Source organism: Gobius niger, assembly GCF_951799975.1.
Source record: "Gobius niger genome assembly, chromosome: 22".
NCBI classification, from domain to species: Eukaryota; Metazoa; Chordata; class Actinopteri; order Gobiiformes; family Gobiidae; genus Gobius; species Gobius niger.
In genome coordinates, this window is record NC_136873.1 from 13,941,012 (window position 1) to 13,968,231 (window position 27,220).

General features: G+C 38.2%; 1 protein-coding gene across 2 annotated transcripts; it reads left to right on the forward strand.

Annotated features, from left to right (window-relative positions):
• Window positions 1-582: 582 nt before the first annotated feature.
• On the forward strand, window positions 583-26,468 carry hnf4a (hepatocyte nuclear factor 4, alpha; the record flags this gene model as incomplete). 2 transcript variants are annotated; one of them, XM_079580860.1, is made up of 10 exons in its annotated part: window positions 583-672; window positions 10,148-10,322; window positions 11,338-11,432; window positions 13,865-13,971; window positions 16,059-16,214; window positions 17,282-17,369; window positions 19,457-19,609; window positions 20,794-21,083; window positions 22,977-23,115; window positions 26,326-26,468. In XM_079580860.1, exons 1-10 carry the CDS (start codon window positions 585-587, stop codon window positions 26,466-26,468), a joined length of 1,434 nt encoding a protein of 477 aa, XP_079436986.1. In that variant the 5' UTR covers window positions 583-584. The 2 variants fall into 2 exon arrangements, with proteins under 2 accessions (XP_079436986.1, XP_079436987.1); XM_079580861.1 differs by having other exon boundaries at window positions 20,794-21,030; window positions 22,993-23,115.
• Window positions 26,469-27,220: the final 752 nt, after the last annotated feature.

Sequence of the window (27,220 nt, forward strand, 5' to 3'; positions counted from 1 at the left end):
TGCAGTGAGCCCATGTGAGTAACTGAGGCACAAACTGTAAAAACTTTCTGAAACCAGACCTGCGCTCACATGTAGTTTACTGTGACCTCACGTTGTTGATGTATTGTCTTCTGTTTGTTATCTCTCTCTCTCTCTGAGTGTTTATTGCTCACCGCGCCGTAAACAACGGATGGAAATTAGCCGTTTTTGCTAATCCCGGCAATAGATCTGCGGTTTTGATTCGATTCCGTTACGAACCACTCGCTTTTAAAAGACTGTATCGACCGAGACGTTGACAAGTGCAAAACGTATCAGAGCCGTCGCACTATCTTCCAAAAAAAAACAAGCCCGTGATTTGGCATTGAAGCTCCGGGTTAACCATCAACCGGAGACGCTCCTCCTCCGGTGCAGCCTGTCCGTCACCCGCAGCTCTGTTTTCTGAAGGCGGGGCCAGAAGAGGAGGAGGAGGAGGAGGAGGAGGAGGAGTAGGAGGAGGAGGCGGGATCTGGTCTTTGGGCCGGCTCTCGCTGCCTGTCACTGTCAGGTGAAGCCCCGCAGGTGAAGAGTTGTGGTTCTGACCTGTTGTTGAGACTCGAGGCGCAGAGATGGACATGGCAGACTACAGCGAGGCCCTGGACCCGGCGTACACCACGCTGGAGTTCGAGAACATGCAGGTGCTCTCCATGGGCGCAGGTGAGTGACGGGACGGGACGAATGCACGAAAGGCTGAGAAAACATCGCGATTTTTTACGACGACCGTCTTGATGAAGTTATCGCGATATTTCAAGTGGAAAAAGTGACATCATATCGGAGCAAAAAGGGCTAAAAAAACTGCTTGAATTGAGATGTTTAAAGCAATTTTGAGCAGGTTCACAACAACAAGTCATCTAAACATATCATTTTCCCATGATTTGAGTAGGAACAGCAAGTAAGATCATCTGCAAATGGAACCAGTATTTTTGCACATGAGACAAAAAAAAGAAGTTGTTATTGCGCTTAAAATTAAACAATAAATTTCATTGGTAACACTTTATTTTACACGACCCTCGATACATTGTTCTTGCCAAATTTAGTCCAGTGTCATGTGCTTTGGAACAGTGTGTAATAGCTTGTATATTATGCAGTACATACACTATGGGATAATGTGTATTAGTTCTATTAGGACCCTAACTCTAACCCTAACCTTAAGCCCTAACCCTAAAGGTCATATTACATTATGTACCTGCAAAGTACTAATACACATTATTCCATTGTGTATGTACTACATAGATACAAGTTATTACACAATGTTACATAGCACCTTACATTGTACAAACTTTGGCACAGTTAGAACAGGGCGATCCCCCTCCCCCCCAAAAAACTGTGATTTTCTTAAAATAAAAAACTTTATTTACGATTCCCCCATTTAAACCAAAATACTGTGAACTGTAAATATATTTTAAATGTATATATTTATTGTATTTAAATAATTTGCACCAACAGAAACAACATTGCAAAGGCAAACACTTACACCAACTGAAAAGTCATTGAGCAGGGTGCAACAAAATTATTTATACTATATATATAAATATGGATCATGTGTTCTCACTTGTGTCATAATAAAAAAAGATTGAATGAATCCTGTATTTGGATAAATTTGTAAAATAACAACAAAAATCCTGAGGCAACTGAGGCACATTTGAACAGCAAGATCCTCTTCCTCTAAGCTCAATAATAATAATAATAAAAAGAATAATCTAAATCTATTTTTTTTTTAAATATGACTTGATTTGACCTACCAATCGATTTTTTCCCAGCCCTAGTATGAACAACATAGATACAAGTTATTACACATTGTTACAAAGCCCGGTACATTGTACTAAGTTTGGCAAGTACAATGTATCAAGGGTTCTGTAAAAAATACAATGCTACCATCTAATTTTACTTGAAATATGTTTTGTTTCTTATTTTAACCTTTTAACCCCCGCCTTAACCAAGAGCATTTTCTCCAGTTCAGCTTTACCCAAATCTATAAAGGTCACAGCCTATAGGCCAGTGTAACGCCTCATTTGAAAGCTACAAAAAACCTACAAAACTCATCTAAACATTTTGACATTTTTCATTTACATTTCCATCGCTTTTTGTCACTTCTCTGTTGCCCTTTTGTGGCTTTTTTTCTTACATTTTCGTCACACATTTTTGTCACTCTGTCGTCGCTTTGTTGTCACGTTTTAATCTCATTTTTGTTGCTTTTGGATTTGGGTAAAGCCAAACTGGAGACTATGTGCTCGGTTCAGGCGGGGGTTAAGAGGTTAACAGCAAAACTACTCGTTCGATTGGCAGATTTTTCTATTTCAAATCAAAACGACTCATATTAGGGTCAAAAAATCTAAATTCCAGTCATTTTAACTCATGAAGATGTGACTTTTTGCAGTGTTTGGGCTGTGTTGAGATAACGGAACAAGCTTAAAATAAGACAAAACACTTGAAAAGAGACAAAATGAGTGAAGAGAGTCTTATTTTTTGTTCCATCAGCGATACAAGAGTCCAAACCAACTCAAAATTAGCGTCAATTCTGGTAACTCAAGCACTTTTATGTCATTTTTGTCTCAGATAAGATGGGATTTTTCCAGTGTTGCTAAACCAAAGCAAATACTGTTTCTTTGGAGCCAAAACAAGACTTGAATCAGCACAAAAAATTGAACTAAACAAGGAAAATAATAAGACTCATGATCTTTAGGAAGAGATATAGAATATAGTAAGATTTAATATAAAATGTGAGTCGGTTTGGCCTAGTCTTAGATCAAATCAAACTGTTTATCTACTTGCTTGTTCCGTCTGCATTAGCATCTTTATCTCACCTTAGATTAGCTCAAACTTGATCAGATTCGATGTAAAATGCCTCACGTTGAAGAAAACAACATGTAAATCTCCGTCAGATGGAAGACCTGAGTGTGATTGATTGTGTTTTCTCGAGATATGGATGTTGCGTCACCGAGCAATGTCATAATTTGTCGACTATGGTGTTTTTAAGAAGAGCCTCAGAGTGACAGTCGTTTTTATCCTTCGGGACGAGACTGAAACGCAAACTGCTGAACTAAAAAAAAGAGTCACGTGCATTTGGACATGTTTGTAGAGCCTCAAAACCGCAGAGTCAGCAGTTTGCTCCACACTGATGGGATACTGCACTGTAGCGTTTGTTTTTTGCAAATTGCGACCATTAAAACTGCACTTTCGATTTGAGTTTTCCGCAATGAACTCAGACTTATGGTAGAACAAATTGCACTGAAAAATGAGCTCTTAAATGACTTGGTTTCAGGAGCTTTACGTTGAATCTGAGCGGGTCTGAACTAATCGAAGATAAGATAGAAATGCTAATGCCAATGGAGCATGAAAACACTTGGAATAAGATTAATTGGCTTTTTTAATACGAGACCAATACTCGCATTTTAGATTCAATCTCTTAAGTCGAGTCAATGTGTGTCATTTGTTTTTCCTTAAGATCGTTTTGTTCAAGGGAGGAGCTGGAGTTCAATCAAGTTTTGAAATGTTACCACACTGCAAAAACAAACCTAAAAATATGAGTCTTTTTGCACTTTTAATTTTGAATAAGGAACTATTATCTTATATAATTGGCAAGTCAGAATAAATCCAGCAAATTTAAAGCAGTACTAAGTAACTCTTCCCCCTAGAGGCCATAAGCGCAACTGCAGGTGTCGTAGCAAGTTACGATTTTTTAACGTATTAATTGTCTTGGAGAGTAAATACTACGCTGACGGGAAAGGCGAAGGGAGAGAGGGTTACTGTGCATCCAATTATACAATGGAAATATTTTTTTTCACTCAAACTTGGCTGTAAATACTGTTTAAAGTGACGTTAGCCCGCAGTTAGCATGTTAGCTTCTTCTTCGTGATTCCATTAGTGTGTATTGGTGACTCCGGACCGGTGGCAGTCAAGTTGCAAACATGGTTTTCTGTCCAGAGACACCAGGGGGAGATGAAAGACCCTCCAATCATCCCATAAACACATGTATTACCCCCACAGGGACTACGGGAAGGATTTATTAAGGTAAACACGTTACTTAGTACTGCTTTAAAGCAGTACTAAGTAACGTGTTTACCTTAATAAATCATCTCCCCCTGGTGTCTCTGGCCAGAAACCCACAATTACAATTTTCCCTGCACCGGATCAGAGGCGCAATACACACTAAAAGAATCACGAAGAAGAAGCTAACAGGCTAACGGGCAAAGCTAACTGCGGGCTAACACCGCTTAAACAGTATTTACAGCCAAGTTTGAGTGAAAAAAAAAGATCTCTTTCCTTTGTCTTTTCTGTCAGTGTAGGATTTACTCTCACGGACAATTAATGAGTAAGAAAACGTAACATGCTACGACACCTGCAGTGCCGCTTGTGGCCTCTAGGGGCATGAGTTACTTAGTTCTGCTTTAAATAGTGATGTTCTGAAATGCAATTGAGTCTCGTATCAATTTAGAACTTCATATATTAGTATTTCAAACACACCTGATGGGAAGAAGGTCCCATGATAATTGTAAAGTTCTATCTGTGCTCTGAGTAGATCTGAGATATTTAACCTCTAGATTTGGGTAAAGCTGCTCGGTTAAAGAGGCTACATTTTGACTACTCACTGAACGAAATGGACTGAAATAATATGCACTGAGAACTGAAAAATGCACCGAAATCTACTAAACTGATGCAATAATATCTGTGTATATTTATATAGTTTTTACTTTTGCTGCTCTACAGTGCAAATGTGAGCTTTGAGTAGTTGTTTTATAATTTTTTAACACAGTTCTTATTCGGTGTTTGAGAGGAAAATGTGCAAACCAAGCTCTGTGTGAAAAGTTGTGACAAATTTAAAGTTTTGCTCAGAGTTTGGGTTTCATCTATCAAGTTACGTATCGCCAGTTCCCACAGAAACCTAAAGTTCCGATTGGGGGGGAAAAAAAAGATGTCTCCAAATGTAACAGGACCTCCGTATTTATCCAGGCACTCTTCCGTGACTTTCACTCGTCTTTCAAACGCTCAAAAACGAAACCATTCCCACAACTTGAACTCGCCTCATTTTTCTTTTTTTGTGAATGTGTAACAAACGTTAAAGGTGCATTATGGAACTTTTCAGTGACCCCAGGGACGGTATGGGTGGTTAGCGTGGCATATTTGCTCCAGGATCAATTGTTTTTTAGGGTTTCTGGTGGGTTTTCATGGCTGATGGAACCGTCTCCATGGTTACGCATAGCCTTGACCTAGCTGAGCCTGTTCTTACAAATGGCATTGATATAATTTCTGTGGTTTCTTTATAATTAACATGATGCAGAAACTTAACTGGTTTTGAGTTAGCATTTAGCTTAGAGGAAACACTTTCAGACGCTAATTTGTATCTGGAGTAAAATCTCAAAAGGTCTGAACATTCATTAATGATTTGATGAGGAGGCTTTGGCCTGAATGTGCTGTAGCCGATGGTTGACAAAAGCTGAAAACGTCTGGATCGTTCTTATTGTGTGATGTTTGGTGGCTAATGCTAACGACTTTTTTGTCACATTTTCGCCACTTTTTCCTCACATTTTTGCCACTTTTTTGCTACTTTTTTTTCTCACATTTTTGCCACTTTTTAATCAATTTTTGTCACTTTTTCCATCACATTTTTGCCACTTTTCCCATCACATTTTTGCCACTTTTTCCTCACATTTTTGCCACTTTTTAATAATTTTTGCCACTTTTTCCTCACATTTTTGCCACTTTTTAATAATTTTTGCCACTTTTTCCATCACATTTTTGCCACTTTTTCCTCACATTTTTGTCTCTTTTTCAGAAATTTTTAGTCTCTTTTTCCTCACATTTTTGCCACTTTTTTCTCACATTTTTGCCACTTTTTCCTCACATTTTTGCCATTTTTTTCTCACATTTTTGCCACTTTTTAACCAATTTTTTGCCACTTTTCCCTCACATTTTTGTCTCTTTTTAATCAAATTTTTGTCTCTTTTTCTTCACATGTTTGTCTCTTTTTCCTCACATTTTTGTCTCTTTTTCAGAAAATTTTAGTCTCTTTTTCCTCACATTTTTGCCACTTTTTTCTCACATTTTTGCAACTTTTTAATCACATTTTTGCCACTTTTTTGCTACTTTTTCCATCACATTTTTGCCACTTTTTCCTCACATTTTTGCCACTTTTTAATAATTTTTGCCACTTTTTCCATCACATTTTTGCAATTTTTTTCTCACATTTTTGCCACTTTTTAATAAATTTTTTGCCACTTTTCCCTCACATTTTTGTCTCTTTTTAATCAAATTTTTGTCTCTTTTTCTTCACATGTTTGTCTCTTTTTCCTCACATTTTTGTCTCTTTTTCAGAAAATTTTAGTCTCTTTTTCCTCACATTTTTGCCACTTTTTTCTCACATTTTTGCAACTTTTTAATCACATTTTTGCCACTTTTTTGCTACTTTTTTCTCACATTTTTGCCACATTTTAATCAATTTTTGCCACTTTTTCCATCAAATATTTGCCACTTTTGTCTCACATTTTTGCCACTTTTTTCTCACATTTTTGCCACTTTTTAATCAATTTTTGCCACTTTTTCCATCACATTTTCGTCTCTTTTTAATCAAATTTTGGTCTCTTTTTCCTCACATTTTTGAATGCAACTATTTTTTTCATCATATTGTGTCCAAACAAAAGTAAAATTGGAACTACATTAGGAAACTAACACTAACTAAAATTGACCATACACACATTTTAAATTGAATTGCCGTTTTTTTTAAAGCTGTTTTTACAAAGCAGTCATACGCAAAAGCCAATGTAGAAATGAGTGAAATCTTCTTTTTTTACACTTAAATCAAGAAAAAGCATCAACAATAACAATCTTATTTCACATAAAGTAAGAGAGTATGAGAATCTTTCTCTTATAAAACTTACAGAACGGACAGATTTCTTGAAACTAGTCACTCAAATTCAATAATTCAATTAATCTTGTAATGATATCTGTTTGACTCGTGCTGATTCCTTCTTTTCACAGTGCGCCGTGCGTTAGCGGTGATTGATTGCTCTGGGAGTCGGGTAAACAAAGCCGTCTCCAGTGATTACGGCTCAGAGCAGATCAAACCCGTGTTGACTCTGTGACGGACTCGGGCTGTAAATAAGAGTCATTTATAATCAGCCCAAAATGATCGCAGCCATTAGTCGTTCACACCCCGATGGAAACGACTCTCTGTCAGCCTCACAAAACAACGCTGTTAATCTACTGTAATCGGGTTTCAGTTTATGTTTGTGTTAAAGCCAAAGCAAGATTTAATGCTTTTTCATTCCCATTTTAATGCACAATTACATATCTTTAATACCACAAACGGGAAAATTATGTGCATAAGTTGTTTAAGATTTGTAGACATCCATCAAACAGAGGAATGAGAGGAAATCTGTGTACAAATTCAGTTAAAAAACGGCAGCAGAAAATCTTTCAGACTATTCAGACACTGGAAAAAAATGCCATCTTATCTAAAATACCATCTTGCCCCAGCGGTATTAAAGAACAAATCTCTCTATGGAAATCAATATAGTATATCCTTAACCTCATTTAGTTATTTATTTGACAGGGAAATTGCGCAACAAATGAGTTGCACAGACCAGAGATACTCATTTCCATCTGTAGTCCCTGAGCAGAGGCAGTGACAGCAGGTTTACACAGCGCACAATGACTATATTCATATAAATGAAGTTACATGGATGTTTCAGCTTAAAAGAAATAGTCTTTTATGGAATTGATTAACATTATTGTTCTGTTTTCTGGTTCTAGGCAACAAATATTTTAGTATAGGTATCGTGAAAGAGTATCGTTCAGACATCGTTATCGAAAACCATATATGTGACACTAAGGTTCAGCGACACTAAGACTGGGATCAGCTGAACCTGAATGACCAGGTTGTTCCATCAATGGGTCCCTTGTTCCCTGATCGCACGGACATATTCCAAGATGACAATGCCAGGATTCATGGGGCTCACATTGTGAAAGAGTGGATCAGGGAGAGTGATCAGAATCAGAATTGGCTTCATTGACATTATCAGTGAGTCCAGATCTTAACCCCCATGAGAGTCTTTGGGATGTGCTGGAGAAGGCTTTGCGCCGTGGTCACTCTCTCCCGTCATCAATACAAGATCATGGTGAAAATAAAGGCAACACTGGATTTTATGACATTGCGACAGAGCTGCAAACAAAGCCGAAGGCGCCCAAATCTTAAAGGGACTATATGGAGTTTAAAAATGTTAAAATCATGTATTTTCCTCCCCCTACATGTTCTAGCCATGTCCTAATGTGTAGAAAGAGCCTAGACCTGTTCACCACAACTGCCTCTAAAATCCTGCACTGCCAAAAAGGTGTTACTTTGGGTCCGAAGTGCCGTCATGCACGAGTTTAATATAGAAGATACAGTTACACACATGACATTTTTGTGTCTTTTTCGTCACATTTTTGCCACTTTTTGGTCACATTTTTGTCTCTTTTTCATTACATTTTTGTGTCTTTTTCGTCACATTTTTGTGTCTTTTTCATCACATTTTTGTCTCTTTGTCGTCAAATTTTTGCCACTTTTTGGTCACATTTTTGTCTCTTTTTCCTCACATTTTTCTCACTTTTTCGTCACATTTTTGTCTCTTTTTCATCACATTTTTGTCTCTTTTTCCTCACATTTTTCTCACTTTTTCGTCACATTTTTGTCTCTTTTTCCTCACATTTTTCTCACTTTTTCGTCACATTTTTGTCTCTTTTTCATCACATTTTTGTCTCTTTTTCCTCACATTTTTCTCACTTTTTCGTCACATTTTTGTCTCTTTTTCCTCACATTTTTCTCACTTTTTCGTCACATTTTTGTCTCTTTTTCCTCACATTTTTCTCACTTTTTCATCACATTTTTGTCTCTTTTTCCTCACATTTTTCTCACTTTTTCATCACATTTTTGTCTCTTTTTCCTCACATTTTTCTCACTTTTTCGTCACATTTTTGTCTCTTTTTCCTCACATTTTTGTCTCTTTTTCATCACATTTTTGTCTCTTTTTCCTCACATTTTTGTCTCTTTTTCATCACATTTTTGTCTCTTTTTCCTCACATTTTTGTCTCTTTTTCATCACATTTTTGTCTCTTTTTCATCACATTTTTGTCTCTTTTTCGTCACATTTTTGTCTCTTTTTCCTCACATTTTTGTGTCTTTTTCATCACATTTTTGTCTCTTTTTCGTCACATTTTTGTGTCTTTTTCATAACATTTTTGTGTCTTTTTCCTCACATTTTTGTCTCTTTTTCGTCACATTTTTGTCTCTTTTTCATCACATTTTTGTCTCTTTTTCATCACATTTTTGTCTCTTTTTCGTCACATTTTTGTCTCTTTTTCATAACATTTTTGTGTCTTTTTCCTCACATTTTTGTCTCTTTTTCGTCACATTTTTGTGTCTTTTTCATCACATTTTTGTCTCTTTTTCGTCACATTTTTGTCTCTTTTTCGTCACATTTTTGTCTCTTTTTCATCACATTTTTGTCTCTTTTTCCTCACATTTTTGTCTCTTTTTCCTCACATTTTTGTCTCTTTTTCATTACATTTTTGTCTCTTTTTCATTACATTTTTGTCTCTTTTTCATTACATTATTGTCTCTTTTTCGTCACATTTTTGTCTCTTTTTCGTCACATTTTTGTCTCTTTTTCATCACATTTTTGTCTCTTTTTCATCACATTTTTCTCACTTTTTCGTCACATTATTGTCTCTTTTTCTTCACATTTTTGCCACTTTCGTCACATTTTTGTCTCTTTTTCCTCAAATTTCTGAATGCAATTATTTTTTTCATCGAATTGTGTCCAAACAAATGTAAAAAAAATAAAATAAATAAAATGGAACTACATTAGGAAACTAAAACTAACTAAACTTGACCATACACACACACTGCAGTGCCACTCAGAAAGGTGTTACTTTGGGTCCGAAGTGCCGTCATGCACGAGCTTAATATAGAAGATACAGTTACACGTAAGACCTGAGGTGGCAGTAGTGAGTATAAAATGGCGAACTTGCATCTAGCCCCTTTTAAAGCGTGTGACCTTATTCTTGGTGACTTTTTTGAATCCCCTCTCGTACCTGTGCACTTCCAGAGCATGAACAGACATGAATGACGTGTCCCCCCCTCTCTCACCCGTCACAGACTCCTCTCCCACTGACGGCTCCACCATGAGCGCGGCGGGGCACCTGGCGGCCGGCAGCCTGTGCGCCATCTGCGGAGACCGAGCCACGGGCAAACACTACGGCGCCTCCAGCTGCGACGGCTGCAAGGGCTTCTTCAGGCGCAGCGTCCGCAAGAACCACATGTACTCCTGCAGGTCAGAAACACAGGAGTTTATTCAACTGCTTTGTGATAGTTTTGTTGTTGAGGGTGAGCTCAAAGGATAAAAGTTCATTATGATTTGAGTAATTCTGACTCGTGCATCACCAGACACACTGCAAAAAGTATTTAACTAGATCAGTATAAACATCTCAATTTGAGCATAATAATCCAAATTTTAGTTGTTTTGAATAGTTAAGAAGTTCTTATTTCACTTGTTCTGAGATGTTTCTGACTCATTTCAATTCATTTCGTCCTTATTTCAGGTAATTTTCTTTGCCAATGGGGTGAGAAAATTGGTCTTTTCTCATTGGCAATTTATTCATTACTTATTTCAAGCGAGATTTACCCTAGAACTGGTCTGAAATGTCCTCAAACAAGCAGAGTAAACTTGGTCCGATCAGGAAAAGTGTCGAAATGAGTGGAAACAAACACTCAAAACAAGATACATTTCCTCAATTCAAGTCATTTAAGCCAATGCTTGATATTTACTTTTTGTGGTGTATTAGTAAAATAAGTACATGGCCAGGCTGTGACTGCAGGCTTGACTGTCCAGAGTTTTACTGATCTAGTGAAGGTTCTCAGCGCTGTGATGCTGCTCTCACTGAAAAGCTAAGCTGACCAAAAGTCGTTTTTCTGAAATCAATGGCTCCTTTACATTGTACAAACTAGTGCTACTTTAGGTCAAGACGTCTTCTTGTATTCTCCCAACTGAAAAATTATACTGTGAGAGAATATGACAGAGTGATAGGAGTTATCTTATCAGCTTTGTTATGTATTGATGTGTTTAACATTCACCTGTCCAGCGACTAGAGTGAATTAGCATTTGAGCTAAAACCGGGCACAAAGCATGTCTCGACTTTCTATAGTTGGTCATAGAAAGAAGAAATCTGCCATTTTTGGTGGAGCATTGTCCATAAACTCTCATCAGCTAAAAACAGTATAAAAAAGTGTAGAGAAAAATGCAGTTCTGCTCCTCCACTGGCTGTAACTTCTCCCACTGTATGCGACAGGTTCAACAGACAGTGCATCGTCGACAAAGACAAGAGGAACCAGTGCCGATACTGCAGGCTGAAGAAGTGTTTCCGCGCTGGGATGAAAAAAGAAGGTACGTGTCCAGGCTTTGTGTGTGGGAGTCTGACTCTGACCAACAGAATTTTAAGGGACAAATAATAATCCAGTCTGATTTAACTGCCTGATTTCTCTATGTATTCAAAGCACAAATACAGTCTGGTCCTGCTCCATAGGGTTTTGATTTCACGGTGTAACAACAGACGCAAAGCACGGGTTTAAATGACTTGTATTGAGAATATGTATCTTCCTTTTTGCCATGTTCCTTGAGGTGGTTTTGGTTTCTCACTCCGCTGTCACCGACTCCTCTTCCCTCAGTCGTGATGTTGCAACAGGCTTCGTTAATGTTCACTGGGTAAAGCGGCGGCTCAGGGCGACTCACGCTGAGCAAACACTTCTCTGCAATAACAGCCATATACCGATAAACGCGACAGCCTTGGAGGACCGATCTCTCTTTGTAAATTACCCCGCGGTCTGCCTTTGTGGAGGAAACTAATGCGAAACAAAGAGAGAGTATTAACTAAAGCATTTCCTGGCAAATAACGGAATGCATTGTTGAGCAACTTTTAATAACTGTTGAACTTGCCTTATCTGTACGACTTAGGGAATCCTCATGACGGTTCCCTTTAAGGCCAGAGAGGGAGCCAATCTTACAATGTCGCTTCCACTTTGTGACTTAAAGGGACTATACAGAGTTTAAAAATGTTAAAGCTAAGTATTTTCCTCCCCCTACATGTTCCAGCCATGTCGTAATGTGTAGAATGAGCTCAGACCTGTCACTGTCACTCAAAAAGGTGTTGATTCGCCATGCACGAGCTTAATATAGAAGCTGCAGTTACACGTAAGACCTGAGGTGGCAGTAGTGAGTATAAAATGTCTAACTTGCATCTAGCCCCTTTAATTTTAGCAGTAAATTGGTCGAAATTTCTTTTTCTTTTTACCAATGACATGAGAAGCACCTTTTACGAACCAGCTCCTATATTTAGAAAAGGAAAAGAATAAAAAAGAAAAATAGGGAAGAGAAAAAGTGTTGAGACGAACATGTGGAGGTAAAAATCGACAAGCCTGCGTAAAAAAAAAAGACTTATAGAGGGTAAAAAACTTTTAATAGAAAGTCCATTAGAGCAGTGGGTTGCAAGCCTTTCCCACAAAACATTTCTTTTCATATTCATGCTGGAGCTAGAGCGATTAAAAAAGAAAAAAAAACTTGATTTCCCATTTGTTTTTTTACCCCCTATCTAAAACAAAAAAAATGTTTTAAATTTTTTTTTAAATTGATTAATTTACTGTATTTACACTGCAAAAAAGTAATTAACTAGATCAGTATAAACATCTCAATTTGAGCATAATAATCCAAATTTTAGTTGTTTTGACTAGTTAAGATGTTCTTGGGCATTTGTCCCAGATTATTTCACTTGTTCTGAGATGTTTCTGACTCGTTTCGATACATTTCGTCCTTATTTCAGGTCATTTTCTTTGCCAATGGGGTAAGAAAATTGGTCTTGTCTCATTGGCAATTTTACTTTCTTATTTCAAGCGAGATTTACCTTAGAACTGGTCTGAAATGTCCTCAAACAAGCAAAGTAAACTTGGTCCGATCAGGAAAAGTGTCTAAATGAGTGAAAACCGCTCAAAACAAGATACATTTCCTCAATTCAAGTCATTTAAGCCAATGCTTGATATTTACTTTTGGCAGTGTAATTAAAGTGCATCGACATAACAAAAAAAACAACTTATAACTGAAAAGTCACTGTGCAGTGTGCAACAAAGATTGGATTTGGATTTGGATTGAGCAATAAAACAACAGCAGGACCTTCTTTCTCTGAGCAGATGGCAGAGAGCAAAATAAAATAAAAAATCCCAGCCCTTATTTACCGTATGCACAGAAAAATCATAATGCTCATGATTTTTTTTTCATATTTTACATTATATTTTACAAGTACAAGCCATATTTGGGCCGTGGCTTGTCATTCCAGGGTGATAGGTCCCTACGCCATAAGTAAGTAAAGTTTATTATAAAGCGCTTTTCACAGATAAAAATCACAAAGTGCTGTACAACACAACAGTTGAGAATCACTGCGTTACTTTCATGACCTTGGGTGTAAATTGGTTTAGGCCGTTGGTGCTCAAAGTGCGGCCCAAAAGTGGCCCGAGATGGTACTTCTTACTGCAAGTTTAATAATTCTCCACAATTACAACCTAAAAACAAATATTTGATTGTGAGAACGAGCAGGCTTTATGGTTCCATGCCTAAAAAAAAGGAATGGGGGATGGTTTAAAAAGATTCCCTATTCACCTGCAGCGTCTCACCTTAAATGCACCCCAGTTTGCACCTGTATGAACTCTGAAATGCTGAGGTTTATACAGCAGGGTGTCATCTGGTCTGGCCCCTTTAACCCTGTATGAAGTCTCCATAACCCGGTTTAGTCTGAAATACCGCATATGTGACTCCAGTGCGGTTGTTTGCAGCTGTACAGAACGAGAGGGACCGGATCAGCACCAGGAGGTCCAGTTACGAGGACAGCAGTTTACCCTCCATCAACGCTCTCATCCAGGCAGACGTGCTCTCCAGACAGGTGAGGGCGTCGGCTGCAAAAGACCAAGAAGCAAACATGAATAAACACTTAAATTCAAAATATTTCTAAAGATTTATGTGGATTTTGATATCCATTGGATTTATAGGTATGTCTGGATTTGTTTTGCTTGTTTTAAAGTTTTTATTTATTCATTTATTTCAGACTGAATAAGATATTTAACTACTAAACGACTGCAAAAGCTGATGCTAACGTTAGCTTCACACTACAGGCTAACGGCTAGCTTTGAGTGCTGGTTTTTCTTGTAGAAATTTATAGGAGAAGTGGCGTTAGATCCAAACATATAGTCCGGGCAACTTTTCCGAGTCCATTAGCATTAGCTCAATGTATTTTACCTATAGCCATTAGCATTAGCCATCAAACATCGCAAATTATGAGCGATCCAGATGTTTTTAGCTCTTGTCGACCATAGACCACATAAGACCAAGAATCAAACAGGAATAAATACTTACATTCAAAATATTTATTAAGATTTATCTAGATTTTGAATTCATTGGATTTATAGGTATGTCTGGATTTGTTTTGCTCGTTTTAAAGTGTTTATTTATCAATTTCAGACTAAATAATAAGATATTTAGCTACTAAGCGACTACAAAAGCTAATGCTAACGTTAGCTTCATGCTACAGGCTAACGGCTAGCTTTGAGTGCTGGTTTTTCATGTGGAAATTTAAAGGAGAAGCGGCGTTAGATCATAACATATAGTCCGGGCAACTTTTCCGAGTCCGTTAGCATTAGCTCAATGTATTTCTCCTATAGCCGTTAGCATTAGCCATCAAACATCGCAAAGTATGAGCGATCCGGATGTTTTTAGCTCTTGTCGACCATAGACCACATGAGACCAAGAATCAAACAGGAATAAATACTTACATTCAAAATATTTATTAAGATTTATCTAGATTTTGAATTCATTGGATTTATAGGTATGTCTGGATTTGTTTTGCTCGTTTTAAAGTGTTTATTTATCAATTTCAGACTAAAAAATAAGATATTTAACTACTAAACGATTACAAAAGCTGATGCTAACGTTAGCTTCATACTACAGGCTAACGGCTAGCTTTGAGTGCTGGTTTTTCATGTGGAAATTTAAAGGAGAAGCGGCGTTAGATCCAAACATACAGTCCGGGCAACTTTTCCGAGTCCGTTAGCATTAGCTCAATGTATTTTACCTATAGCCGTTAGCATTAGCCATCAAACATCGCAAATTATGAGCGATCCGGATGTTTTTAGCTCTTGTCGACCATAGACCACATGAGACCAAGAATCAAACAGGAATAAATACTTAGATTCAAAATATTTATTAAGATTTATCTAGATTTTGAATTCATTGGATTTATAGGTAGGTCTGGATTTGTTTTGCTCGTTTTAAAGTGTTTATTTATCAATTTCAGACTAAAAAATAATAAGATATTTAACTACTAAACGATTACAAAAGCTGATGCTAACGTTAGCTTCACACTACAGGCTAACGGCTAGCTTTGAGTGCTGGTTTTTCATGTAGAAATTTATAGAAGTGGCGTTAGATCCAAACATATAGTCCGTGTAGTCCGGGCAACTTTTCCGAGTCCGTTAGCATTAGCTCAATGTATTTCTCCTATAGCCGTTAGCATTAGCCATCAAACATCGCAAATTATGAGCGATCCGGATGTTTTTAGCTCTTGTCGACCATAGACCACATAAAAGTGAGGTCAAAGCCTCGTTATAAATCATGAATGAATATACAGGCTTTTTGACATTTTACTTTAGATACCAATTAGCATAAACAAATGTCCTCTAAGCTAATTTCTAACTGAAATTCTGTAGAGTGTCTGCTTTCTGCGGGTCAGATACACATCCAGTGGCCATTAGGAAACCGCAGAAATTATATAAATGACATGAAAAAGATCAAGAATGAGACAAAACATCCTTAATGATCTGGTTTTGACTTGACTTAATTTGTTAGTGCTAGTAATGCTAATAGTCCAAAGAGTGAAAGAAAAAACGTGATTCTCATTAACTGAAACAACTAGATTAATATTTTAAGCGTATCTGGACATTCCTTTTATAGTAAACGTTGCTTGTCCATCTCCAGATCACCTCCCCGGCCCCGATCCTAAACGGCGACATCAGGACGAAGAAGATCGCCTCCATCTCGGACGTGTGCGAGTCCATGAAGCAGCAGCTGTTGGTGCTGGTGGAGTGGGCCAAGTACATCCCGGCCTTCTGCGACCTGCCTCTGGACGACCAGGTACACGCCCAGGGTCACACCAGTGTTCATTTTGACGACATATTTTAATTTAGTTTTGGTCTTAGTCTTTTGACGAAAATGTAATTCGATTTTAGTCTCGTTTTAGTCGACTAAAATTGCAAATAAATTTAGTCGACTGAATTTAGGACAAATTTAGTGGACTTTGCATTGATAATATTCATTATAGTCATATTTAATGTTGTTCCTCTGCTTCATGGAGCTGCTCCACATGAACAAAGCTCAGAGCTGATCCTTTGGCAGAGAATTTACATGATCTGAGGCTCTTTCAGACGGTCAATAGAAGTTTGGATGATTTTAGTCTCTCCCTTTCATATTTATTTAGTCTTATTTTAGTCGACTAAAATATCTGGACATTTTAGTCATAGTTTTAGTCTCATGAACAACTTTTAATTTAGTTTTAGTCCAATTTTAGTCGTCAAAAACATCACTTTGACTAAATATTTTAGTTAAAAACGAAATTAACACTGGGTCACGCGTGCTTACAAACAAGTAATCCAACTACTGATTACTGCATGGTCGCTCCTTCTAAAAGCAATCACTTACTCACTCATTATTAGTCACTTTAGTTTCCTAAAAGGATCAAACCAGGTTGTTTGTTCTGCCCCTGTCTTGGAAAAATAAACATTCAATTTGAGAAGCTCTGTAGTTTCCTCTGTCACAGTTTAAAATAGAATTAAAAAAAAATAATAATAATGGGTAGAGAATAATTTTGACAATCTAAGACTTCTGAAACTAAACTTCTCAAATGATGAGTCTCAGTTGATGTGAATGTTTCGTTTGTTGGAGTAACACGCTATCCTGCCTGCACACTTGCTTGTTCTCTCTCTCTGTTCTAGTTAATGTATTTGAATGTGGAAGTGAGAATATGATTGGTGAGTTTTAAAAGTAATATCCGCTCTGAAAAGTGCAGAATGATTAACAGCGCAGTCACTGGGCCCGGTCACTCATTTGCTGAGGCTGCTGTGACCCCGGTCTTCTTCTGCAGAGCTCAGTTTGAACTGTCATTTTGGTGCTGAAAAGTATTTTAAATAAATGTTGTGTTTCAGGTGGCGTTGCTGCGCGCGCACGCCGGGGAACACCTGCTGCTCGGAGCGGCCAAGAGATCCATGCTTTATAAAGACATCCTCCTATTAGGTAACATCATTTCAGTCACTTAAGAAGTACAAGACGTTTTGATCGCAGCAAGAAGGTCCTGGTTTCGATTCCCACCTGGACCGGGCCTTTCTGTGTGGAGTTTGCATGTTCGCCTCGTGTCTGTGTAGGTTATGGGACTCCAGTTTCCCCTACCTCTAAAAACATAGACAATAGATTCCCCACTAGAGCTGGGCGATATGGCCTAAAATCTCTATCACGATATAAAAACATAAATATCACGATAACGATGTATTTGACGATATAATTGACGACGGATAAATCACTTAAAAATCCCAGCCTTACGCCCATTGGGAAGATTCATGCAAAGATGTTTCACTCTTTATATTTATTTTACATCCTTCATTTCGTTTTACTTTTTAAGCACCTGCCCCCGAGTCCTACACAGTCAGTGTTTATGCTGGTCTGATGGAGCTGAGGTTAATATAAATTATATAGTTTCCCCAGCGATATAAAAAATGATAACGATATAAAAAACTATATCGCAATAACGATATACGATATGGCCCAACCCTATTCCCCACTGGGGCCAGGACTCCCCCGGATATGAGATTCCTAATCTCAGGTGGAAATTGTCCTGGTTACAATAAATACTGACCAGTGTTAATTTTGACAACATATTTTATTTTAGTTTTAGTCTTTTGACTGAAATGTAATTTAATTTTAGTCGAGATTTAGTCAAAAAAAACGTTTCAATTTTAGTCTAGCAGTACTAAGTAACTTATTTACCTTAATAAATCCTCCCCGTAGTCCCTGTGGGGGTAATACAAGTGTTTATGGGATGATTGGAGGGTCTTTCATCTCCCCCTGGTGTCTCTGGACAGAAAACCATGTTTGCAACTTGACTGCCACCGGTCCGGAGTCACCAATACACACTAATGGAATCACGAAGAAGAAGCTGACATGCTAACGGGCAAAGCTAACTGCGGGCTAACGTCACTTTAAACAGTATTTACAGCCAAGTTTGAGTGAAAAAAAATGTTTCCATTTTATAATTGGATGCACAGTAACCCTCTCTCCCTTCACCTTTCCTGTCGGCGTAGTATTTACTCTCCAAGACAATGAATAAATTAAAAAATCGTAACTTGCTACAACACCTGCAGTTGCGCTTATGGCCTCTAGGGGGAAGAGTTACTTAGTACTGCTTTAAGACTAATTTAGTCGACTTTGCATTTATAATATTCACTATAATCATATTTAATCAAGGTCCTCGACTTCATGGAGCTGCTCCACATGAACAAAGCTCAGAGCTGTTCAATTGGCAGTGAATTTAAATGATATGAGGCTCTTTCAGACGGTCAATAGAAGTTTGGATGATTTTAGTCTCTCCTTTTCATTTTTATTTAGTCTTATTTTAGTCGACTAAAATATCTGGACATTTTAGTCATAGTTTTAGTCTCATGAAAAACGTTTAATTTAGTTTTAGTCCAATTTTAGTCGTTAAAAATATCACTTTGACTAAAATTAAGACTAAATATTTTAGTCGACGAAATTAACACTGATACTGACACTAGAAAAGAGCAATCATGAGCAACTAATCGAGTGAACTGTATAATTGCCTAAACTTTTATGAATGTGCAAAACAGCAACGCAATTCTGAGCAAAGGACTGGGACAGGATCTAAACACTTATGCCTGTGTGAAATCTTATAAATAAAATATATAGTGTTTTCTCCCAATTCTGAATTTCAACTTTTAATGTGGAGCAATATAAACATGATTCTAGTCTCCAATAAGTAGATTAGCACGTAAATAAAAGGGCTCAAAACGTGGATCAGCTCAGCCCAGAACTTGAAACAATTTATATATATGTTTTGTTACGATGGAGACACATTGTCCCCTCTCAGTCAAGACATCATCCAACTCGAGACTTGGTTTAGTCCAGTTTACACCTGCGTTTTGTCCTGGTGTGTAGCCAAGTGTTTTAAAATCAGTGAACTCTGAGATAAAGGACAGAGCAAGTACAGGGTTTATGAACTGAAACCCCTTAGCCCCATCTTTAGTGACTCACTGACACCGCACAAGTGCAGACTAACGTTCTTGCTCACGATTGCTCTCGTCCTGTCCTAGGAAACGACCACATCATTCCCAGGAACTGCCCCGAGCTGGAGGTGGGGCGCGTGGCCGTGCGGATCCTGGACGAGCTGGTGCTGCCCTTCCAGGAGCTGCAGATCGACGACAACGAATACGCCTGTTTGAAAGCCATCGTGTTTTTCGACCCAGGTACGTCATCGTGTAGAGAAATTACAGGCTTTTATGACACCGGATAAAAGCCATCTTGAATTTTTGTCACATTTTTGTTGAATTTTTGTCACATTTTTGTTGAATTTTTGCCACATTTTTGTTGAATTTTTGTCACATTTTTGTTGAATTTTTGTCACATTTTTGTTGAATTTTTGCCACATTTTTGTTGAATTTTTGTCACATTTTTGTTGAATTTTTGCCACATTTTTGTTGAATTTTTGTCACATTTTTGTTGAATTTTTGTCACTTTTTTGTTGAATTTTTGCCACATTTTTGTTGAATTTTTGTCACATTTTTGTAGAATTTTTGCCACATTTTTGTTGAGTTTTTGTTGAATTTTTGTCACATTTTTGTTGAGTTTTTGTCACATTTTTGTTGCATTTTTGTCACATTTTTGTTGATTTTTTGTCACTTTTTTGTTGAATTTTTGCCACATTTTTGTTGAATTTTTGTCACATTTTTGTAGAATTTTTGCCACATTTTAGTTGAGTTTTTGTCACATTTTTGTTGAGTTTTTGTTGAATTTTTGCCACATTTTAGTTGAGTTTTTGTTGAATTTTTGTCACATTTTTGTTGAGTTTTTGTCACATTTTTGTTGAATTTTTGTCACATTTTTGTAGAATTTTTGCCACATTTTTGTTGAGTTTTTGTCACATTTTTGTAGAATTTTTGCCACATTTTTGTTGAGTTTTTGTTGAATTTTTGTCACATTTTTGTTGAATTTTTGTCACATTTTTGTAGAATTTTTGCCACATTTTTGTTGAGTTTTTGTTGAGTTTTTGTCACATTTTTGTTGATTTTTCATCCTTGCTTTCTTCTTATTTTTTGTGGCTATTTTGGTGGTGAAAAAAGCCATGTGGTGTCCAAGTGGTGTCACATGGCTTTATTCACCACTTTTTATACTGTTTTTAGCTAATGTTGGTCAATGGAAATGTATGCTAACAGCTGCAAAGATGGCGGATCTCAGTGGTAACGGCAGAATTTCCCGAACTCTAAATCCTTTTTTCATTTTCAAACAATTTGTTCCTATTCCAGTTGTTTTTGTATTTGTGTTTTGTTGTTGCCTGATCGAATGTGGGGCGCGTGGGACACAACATCCCCGAGTAAATGGCACTATCGTAGTCAAACATCCTTGTGTAAACGGCGTGCTCGTATTTGCGCAGACGCCAAAGGCCTGAGTGACCCTGGGAAGATCAAACGGATGAGGTATCAGGTGCAGGTCAGCCTGGAGGACTACATCAATGACCGGCAGTACGACAGCAGGGGGCGCTTCGGGGAGCTGCTGCTGCTGCTGCCCACTCTGCAGAGCATCACGTGGCAGATGATCGAGCAGATTCAGTTCGTCAAGCTCTTCGGGATGGCCAAGATCGACAACCTGCTGCAGGAGATGCTGCTGGGAGGTGAGGCGCGGTTTAAAGGTTTAAAGCTAAGGTTTGCTCTGTTCTTTCTGCAAGTCTGACTCTGTGAAGTCCAGGGTGGTATCGTCATACTGTGATTCGCTCTGAAAAGTGACCTGCAAGTGGTGAAATGTGTCCTTAAACTTGTCCTGTTAAGAACCTCTGGGTACCTCACGATTCGATACGATACGCGATACATGGCTTACGATCACGATTATCTTACGATGCGCTGATACTTCGATAATCGATATATTGCACAAAAATAATCTACAATACATCACGATTTATAAAAAAACATAACACTTTTAACCTTTATTGTAACATACCACATATTACTCATCATTTACATTTCTTTTCATGTACTTTTCACCCCTTTTTTCTGTGTATAAATTATTCCTGACTGAAAATGGGTCTATAGATCTGTCAGTGACTTCATTTACATTTAAATAAACAAGAAACCACAGTCCCTTTAAAGGAACAGGCCACCGTTTTTCCAAACTGAGATGTGTTCTCACCTGAGCTTAGACAAGTTGATACGTACCTGTCTGGTCTTTGTGCCCGTGGAAGAGCTTGGTAGCTTCCAACTTCACCCCGTTTGGAGTTATAGGAATACATTGGGAGAGGCCAAATGCTAACAACATCTTCGTTTTGCGTGACTAAGGGCACATACAAAAAACAGACAGTTACGTATCAAGTTGTCTAAGCTCAGGTAAGAAGTTATCTCAGTATGTGGCCTGTTCCTTTAAAAAGGAATAAATGAACCCCAAATTAATCGTATATATAAATATAAAACTCATTAAAAGTAAATCATTTGTGTGACAGTGTTTGGTCCAAGTTCTTAAAGCTGTAGTGCTGCCCCCTGCTGTCCTGACTGAATTCTTGAGCATTATTGGCCTCTATTGACTGTGAAAACAGTGGAGCACTGCTGCCTCATTAATATGCATGAAGTCATCAACAGTATCGATATTGGGAAAAAAAGTATTGCATCGTCCTGCAAAACATCACGATATATCGGAAAATCGATATATTGTCTCACTCCTAGTTTGAACCACAGCTAACATCTTAATGTAGTGGCTTCCTCTTTCATTCCTTGTAATAAAAAAAAATCTACTTTCAGAAGAAGCAGACGGCTTTAGTCGCCTCTAAAAGGTGATAGACACGAGAATCGTGAGAAAATCATACTCGTGATCGAGGCCAGGTAACCTCAAGTAACCTGGCAAGAGCAAGATCAATATTACAAAGCCAATAACATTAACACTGATCAATCTGGGATCGATCTGGCTCATATCGTTTGGGGAGCACCATCTGCTGCTGACTGGACCAAGCCCAACACAAATTAACATAATATTTAGTTTTGAAAAAGGTTATTTGTGTTGCTTAAAGTATGTAGCACCATACCTCCTGTTTTTCTGTTATCGGAAACTTTTGGTTTGGATTCAAACAGATCACAGGGGCAGCACAAGATGGATTCTTGTGTGTCTGTGTGAACTCACACAGACACACAAAACTGCAACATGAGACTCTTAAAAACCTCTGGCGTGAATCTTTTGTTTGTGATGAGTTGCTCAAAAATCGAGCAAGAGCTGCTGCGACAAATTATTTGTTAAGGGTCCTCCAGATCTCTATATTATGACTTTCATTTGGATTGAAACAGGATGAAGTGGATCTACTGAAGGCCAAAGAACATTGTCATATAATGTTTGGGTCAGATTCTGTCCAGAAATACTTTCTTAGTGGTTTAGTCATATTCTAGAGCTAGACCCTGTTCCAGAGCTTGTGGTTCAAGCCAAATATTTACTGTGAAAGGTTTGAGAATAACCTTTGTTCACAACATCTGCATAAGTTTAGTCTATCAAATAATGTAAATGTAATTGTACAGGTTTGACCATTTTATCGATGTTTTGTAACATCATTATTTTAATTTTCCTTGGCAGAGACTGACAGAGTAGTTTTTCTGTGTTTCAGGTTCTGCCACTGAAGCGCCTCATGCCCCTCACTCTCTGCACCCTCACCTGGTCCAGGAGCACCTCAGCACCAACGTCATCGTGACCAGCTCCATGCCCACGCCCATCCACAACGGACAGATCTGTGAGTGCCACACAAAGCAGATCATTATCACAGTGGGAGACTCCAGACAGGAGCTTCTCACAAACAAACAATATCGTAGAAATGCTACTTCTCTAAAATGCCCTGACTATGAGAGAAGCGACTTGAAGATTGATTGTACTGCAAAATCGGCTTTCTACAGCTTTTACCATGTCACAATGTAATTCTCCCATCGAAAACAGTCCTGGTTTCGACTCACACGAGCTTCTTTGAGTGATCTAAACTAAAAGAGCCGTATGACCAGCCTGTTTAGTGAAGGCATATGTTTTTTAGCATTTAGCCTCTCCTCCTCTCCTCTATAGATCCAAACGAGGTGAAGATAGAAGCTACCAAGCTCTTCCACGTTTTCCCTATTTAAATATGGTTACATGAAGTGTTACGCTATAAAGTATAATTACACAAAATGAAACAATGTGGATTTTCTACTTGAAGGTATTACTGATGTCAAACTACTCCTGGTATTGTTACGCCTTACAATACAATTCCCCCTTTTATCCACTTAGAAAATCCACATTGTTTAATTAAGCTAAGCTAAAGGTAAGAACATATCTAAAAGCTTTTTACAGCATATATACGAGCATACGCCAGTGTAACGCCTCATTTGAAAGCTAAGACCTACAAAACTCATCTAAAACTCATCTAAACTTATCTTTTTTGACTTTTTCTTTTCATTTGTCAGTTTTTTATGACATTTTTGCCACATTATCATCAGTTTTTGTCACTTTTCTGCCACTCTTTTGTTGCTTTTTTTGTGGTATTTTTGCCTCTTTTTTGTCTAATTATTTTGACACTTTGTTCAAGAAGCTTTTCACTACAAAAAGTCAATATCAAGCATTGGCTTAAATGACTGGAATTGAGGAAATGTATCTCGTTTTGAGCGATTTTCACTCATTTAGACACTTTTCCTGATCGGACCAAGTTTACTTTGCTTGTTTGAGGACATTTCAGACCAGTTCTAGGGTAAATCTCGCTTGAAATAAGAAAGTAAAATTGCCAATGAGATAAGAACAATTTTCTTACCCCATTGGCAAAGAAAATGACCTGAAATAAGGACGAAATGTATCGAAACGAGTCAGAAACATCTCAGAACAAGTGAAATAATCTAGGACAAATGCCCAAGAACTTCTTACCTAGTCAAAACAACAAAAAAATGGATTATTATGCTCAAATTGAGATGTTTATACTGATCTAGTTAATTACTTTTTGCAGTGTTGGATTTGGGTCATGCCAAACTGGAGAAAATGTGCTCGGTTCAGGTGGGGGTTAATAGGTTAACAGGGCCGAACTAACACACTATTTTATGCGACAATCGATGAAAAAGGTTAGGACGCCCTGAGGTTTCCACCAGTGCAACAAAACAACAGTTTCTGGCCCCCGGAGCTGCACCACAGTAATGTTCTTTACTCATTACAGCACTGAGTCTCGTATTAGCGACCAGAGAATTACACAAACGCGACCTTATTTCCTGGCCACATGTGCCGCAGAGTCATGTAGCTGAACGGACAAACGGCTCGAGTCGCATTAATCCCCTCAGCTCTTCGGGGGCAAAACTAATCTGGCTTATTCTGTCAAAGAGAGCTGTTATTCTTCCTGACATGTTTAATGCTCGCAAATATTTCACAAAAGTGCTTATTCGGCATCCGAGTTTACAGTCGAGGTTTAAGGCTGTATAGAAAGTAGGACACGGTATACGGCGTAATTAACGTGATCGCTCTCTAAGGTCGCAAGATTATTCCCAGATTTCAACGGTTGCAAATCGTTATTATTTAGGGCAGCAATTCCCAAACTCGAGACTGTTCAGGCCAGTTCACACATACAAATACCTCAAACCTTTTTATCACGTTTTTTTATCTGTTAACAAACTACCAGCTTCCGTATATTGAATAGTGCGTCATCATCTTGCCGTCCCTCCTCGTTCTATGATTGGTCCCAAATCCATCCCAAATCCATGCGAAAATTTAGGCCATGGTCCCCAGACTGCTGTGAAGTTCGGAATGATTCGAGCGCACACAGCAGCATGGGTATTCCCAGGCTACCACTTTGTTTCAATTTATATAACATTTATTATTGACCTTTTAGATGCCGTTTTAAATTACGAATAGGGAAGCAAGGCACAATATTAAAGAGTGGCGAGGTACGTTTGTTCCTTTGCATGGCATTTAATTTATTTATTTGGTTTCTTTGTCCTTAAAGGGACTATATGGAGTTTAAAAATGTTAAAATTATGTATTTTATTTTATGTATGTATTTTATTCCATCCACACGTTCCAGCCATGTCCTAATGTGTAGAATGAGCTCTGTTCACCACAAATCCTGCACTGTCACTAAAAAAGCCGTTAATTCGGGTCCGAAGTGCCGTCATGCACGAGCTTAATATAGAAGCTGCAGCTACGCAAAAGGCCTGAGGTGGCAGTAGTGAGTATAAAATCACAAACTTGCATCTAGCCCCTTTAACATCTGATAGTTTAGATGTGTATCCAACCCCACAAAAAACAGAATCTTGACTGAATTTGGTTTAGCATTAAGCTCAGAGCAGTGATTCCCAACCAAGGTCACGGGGACCCGTGGGTACTTGAGCACTTGGCAGGGGATACTTGGAACCTGAGATTTTTTTGGCTATATTTTGAACATAACACTTGACTAAATAATGAAAAATCTATGTCTAGTTTCTCACTTTGTTAAAATGTTAGCGGGATCTTCAAGTTAGGCGGTACTCGGAGTATAAATTGATTCCTCAAGGGGTACGTGGGACAAAAAAAGGTTGGGAACCACTGGCTCAGAGGACACTTTTATACAGTAATTCTTATCTAAAGTAAAATCTCAAAAGGTCTGTACATTTATTAATCATTTCTTACTCGGCTTTGACCTATATGTGGTCGGTGGTTGACAACAGCTGAAAGCACCTATTAATTTGTGATGTTTGAGGCTACAGGAAAAATGTCTGAAATCATAATTTAAAAAAATGTGAGTTTGGATTGTCGAATGCCACTGACTCACAACAGCAGCTCCTATTCAAACAGATTTGTTTTTTCTACTTTGAATACTCAAGGAACAAAATTGACTGAGCGACTTTTGCGTTTATTGGAGTAATTTTGACCAGTAGTTTCCTTAACTTTTACTCAAGAAAGGAAATCAAGAAACAAGAAAACCGATACTCAACGAACTTAATGACACTTTTCTGTGATTTTGCAGCCAATCCTGAAACCCCGATCCCGTCTCCTCCGGCCGCCTCCAGCTCGGAGCACTACAAACTGGCCCCCGGGGTCATCGCCACGGTGCCCAAGCAGCCCACCTCCATCCCGCAGCCCACCATCACCAAACAAGAGGCCATTTAACGACAATACTTCGAGTACTTCAACCCACTGCCACTGAACTATCCACTGCCTTTCACCAAGCAGCCGCCATCACCAAGCAAGCACTACTACTTTGCTTCTCTGATCGTGACCGGGTTCTGCAGGACTTGGCCTAAAGATCTTGACATGGCTGCAGAAACTATCTCACTGGGGCTCTTTGGAAAGGGCGTAGGGATATTTCTACCCAGGGGTAATCAGCCCCAGGGCAACAACAACAGGCTGGTTACTGCGGAAGTCGGCAGCTTGTACTAACTAGGGCTGGGAACTGTTAAACTAAACCAGTATCGTATTGAAATTTAAACAAAAATTAAGGTATTGAACAGAAAATTTGTATCGGAAACTGGTGCCTAAAAAATATTTCTCTTCAAATACTCTGGGCGTCATTTATCAAGCGCGTGCTAAAATGGATCAGCAATCAAGCAATCATCAATACAGTGTTTCCCAAAGTGGGGCCCCTCAGAGGTACTACAGGGGGGCCCTCAAAGCTTGTCAACAAAACAAGTACATAGGGGAAAAAAAGTTGCTAAAATGTATGAATTTAAACTAGTTTTAGCTACTATCATTGCAAGGTGATTGTAGCTAAAAATCAATATGATTTTAGCTTTTAAATAATAAGAAAATTACAAAATTATTATGAATGGGGAGCCCAGAGAAAACTTCGGATTGACAAGGGGGCCCCAATGTCCCGGACTTTGCGAATGGCTACTGTAGTACATTGTTCAAGTGCTGGAATT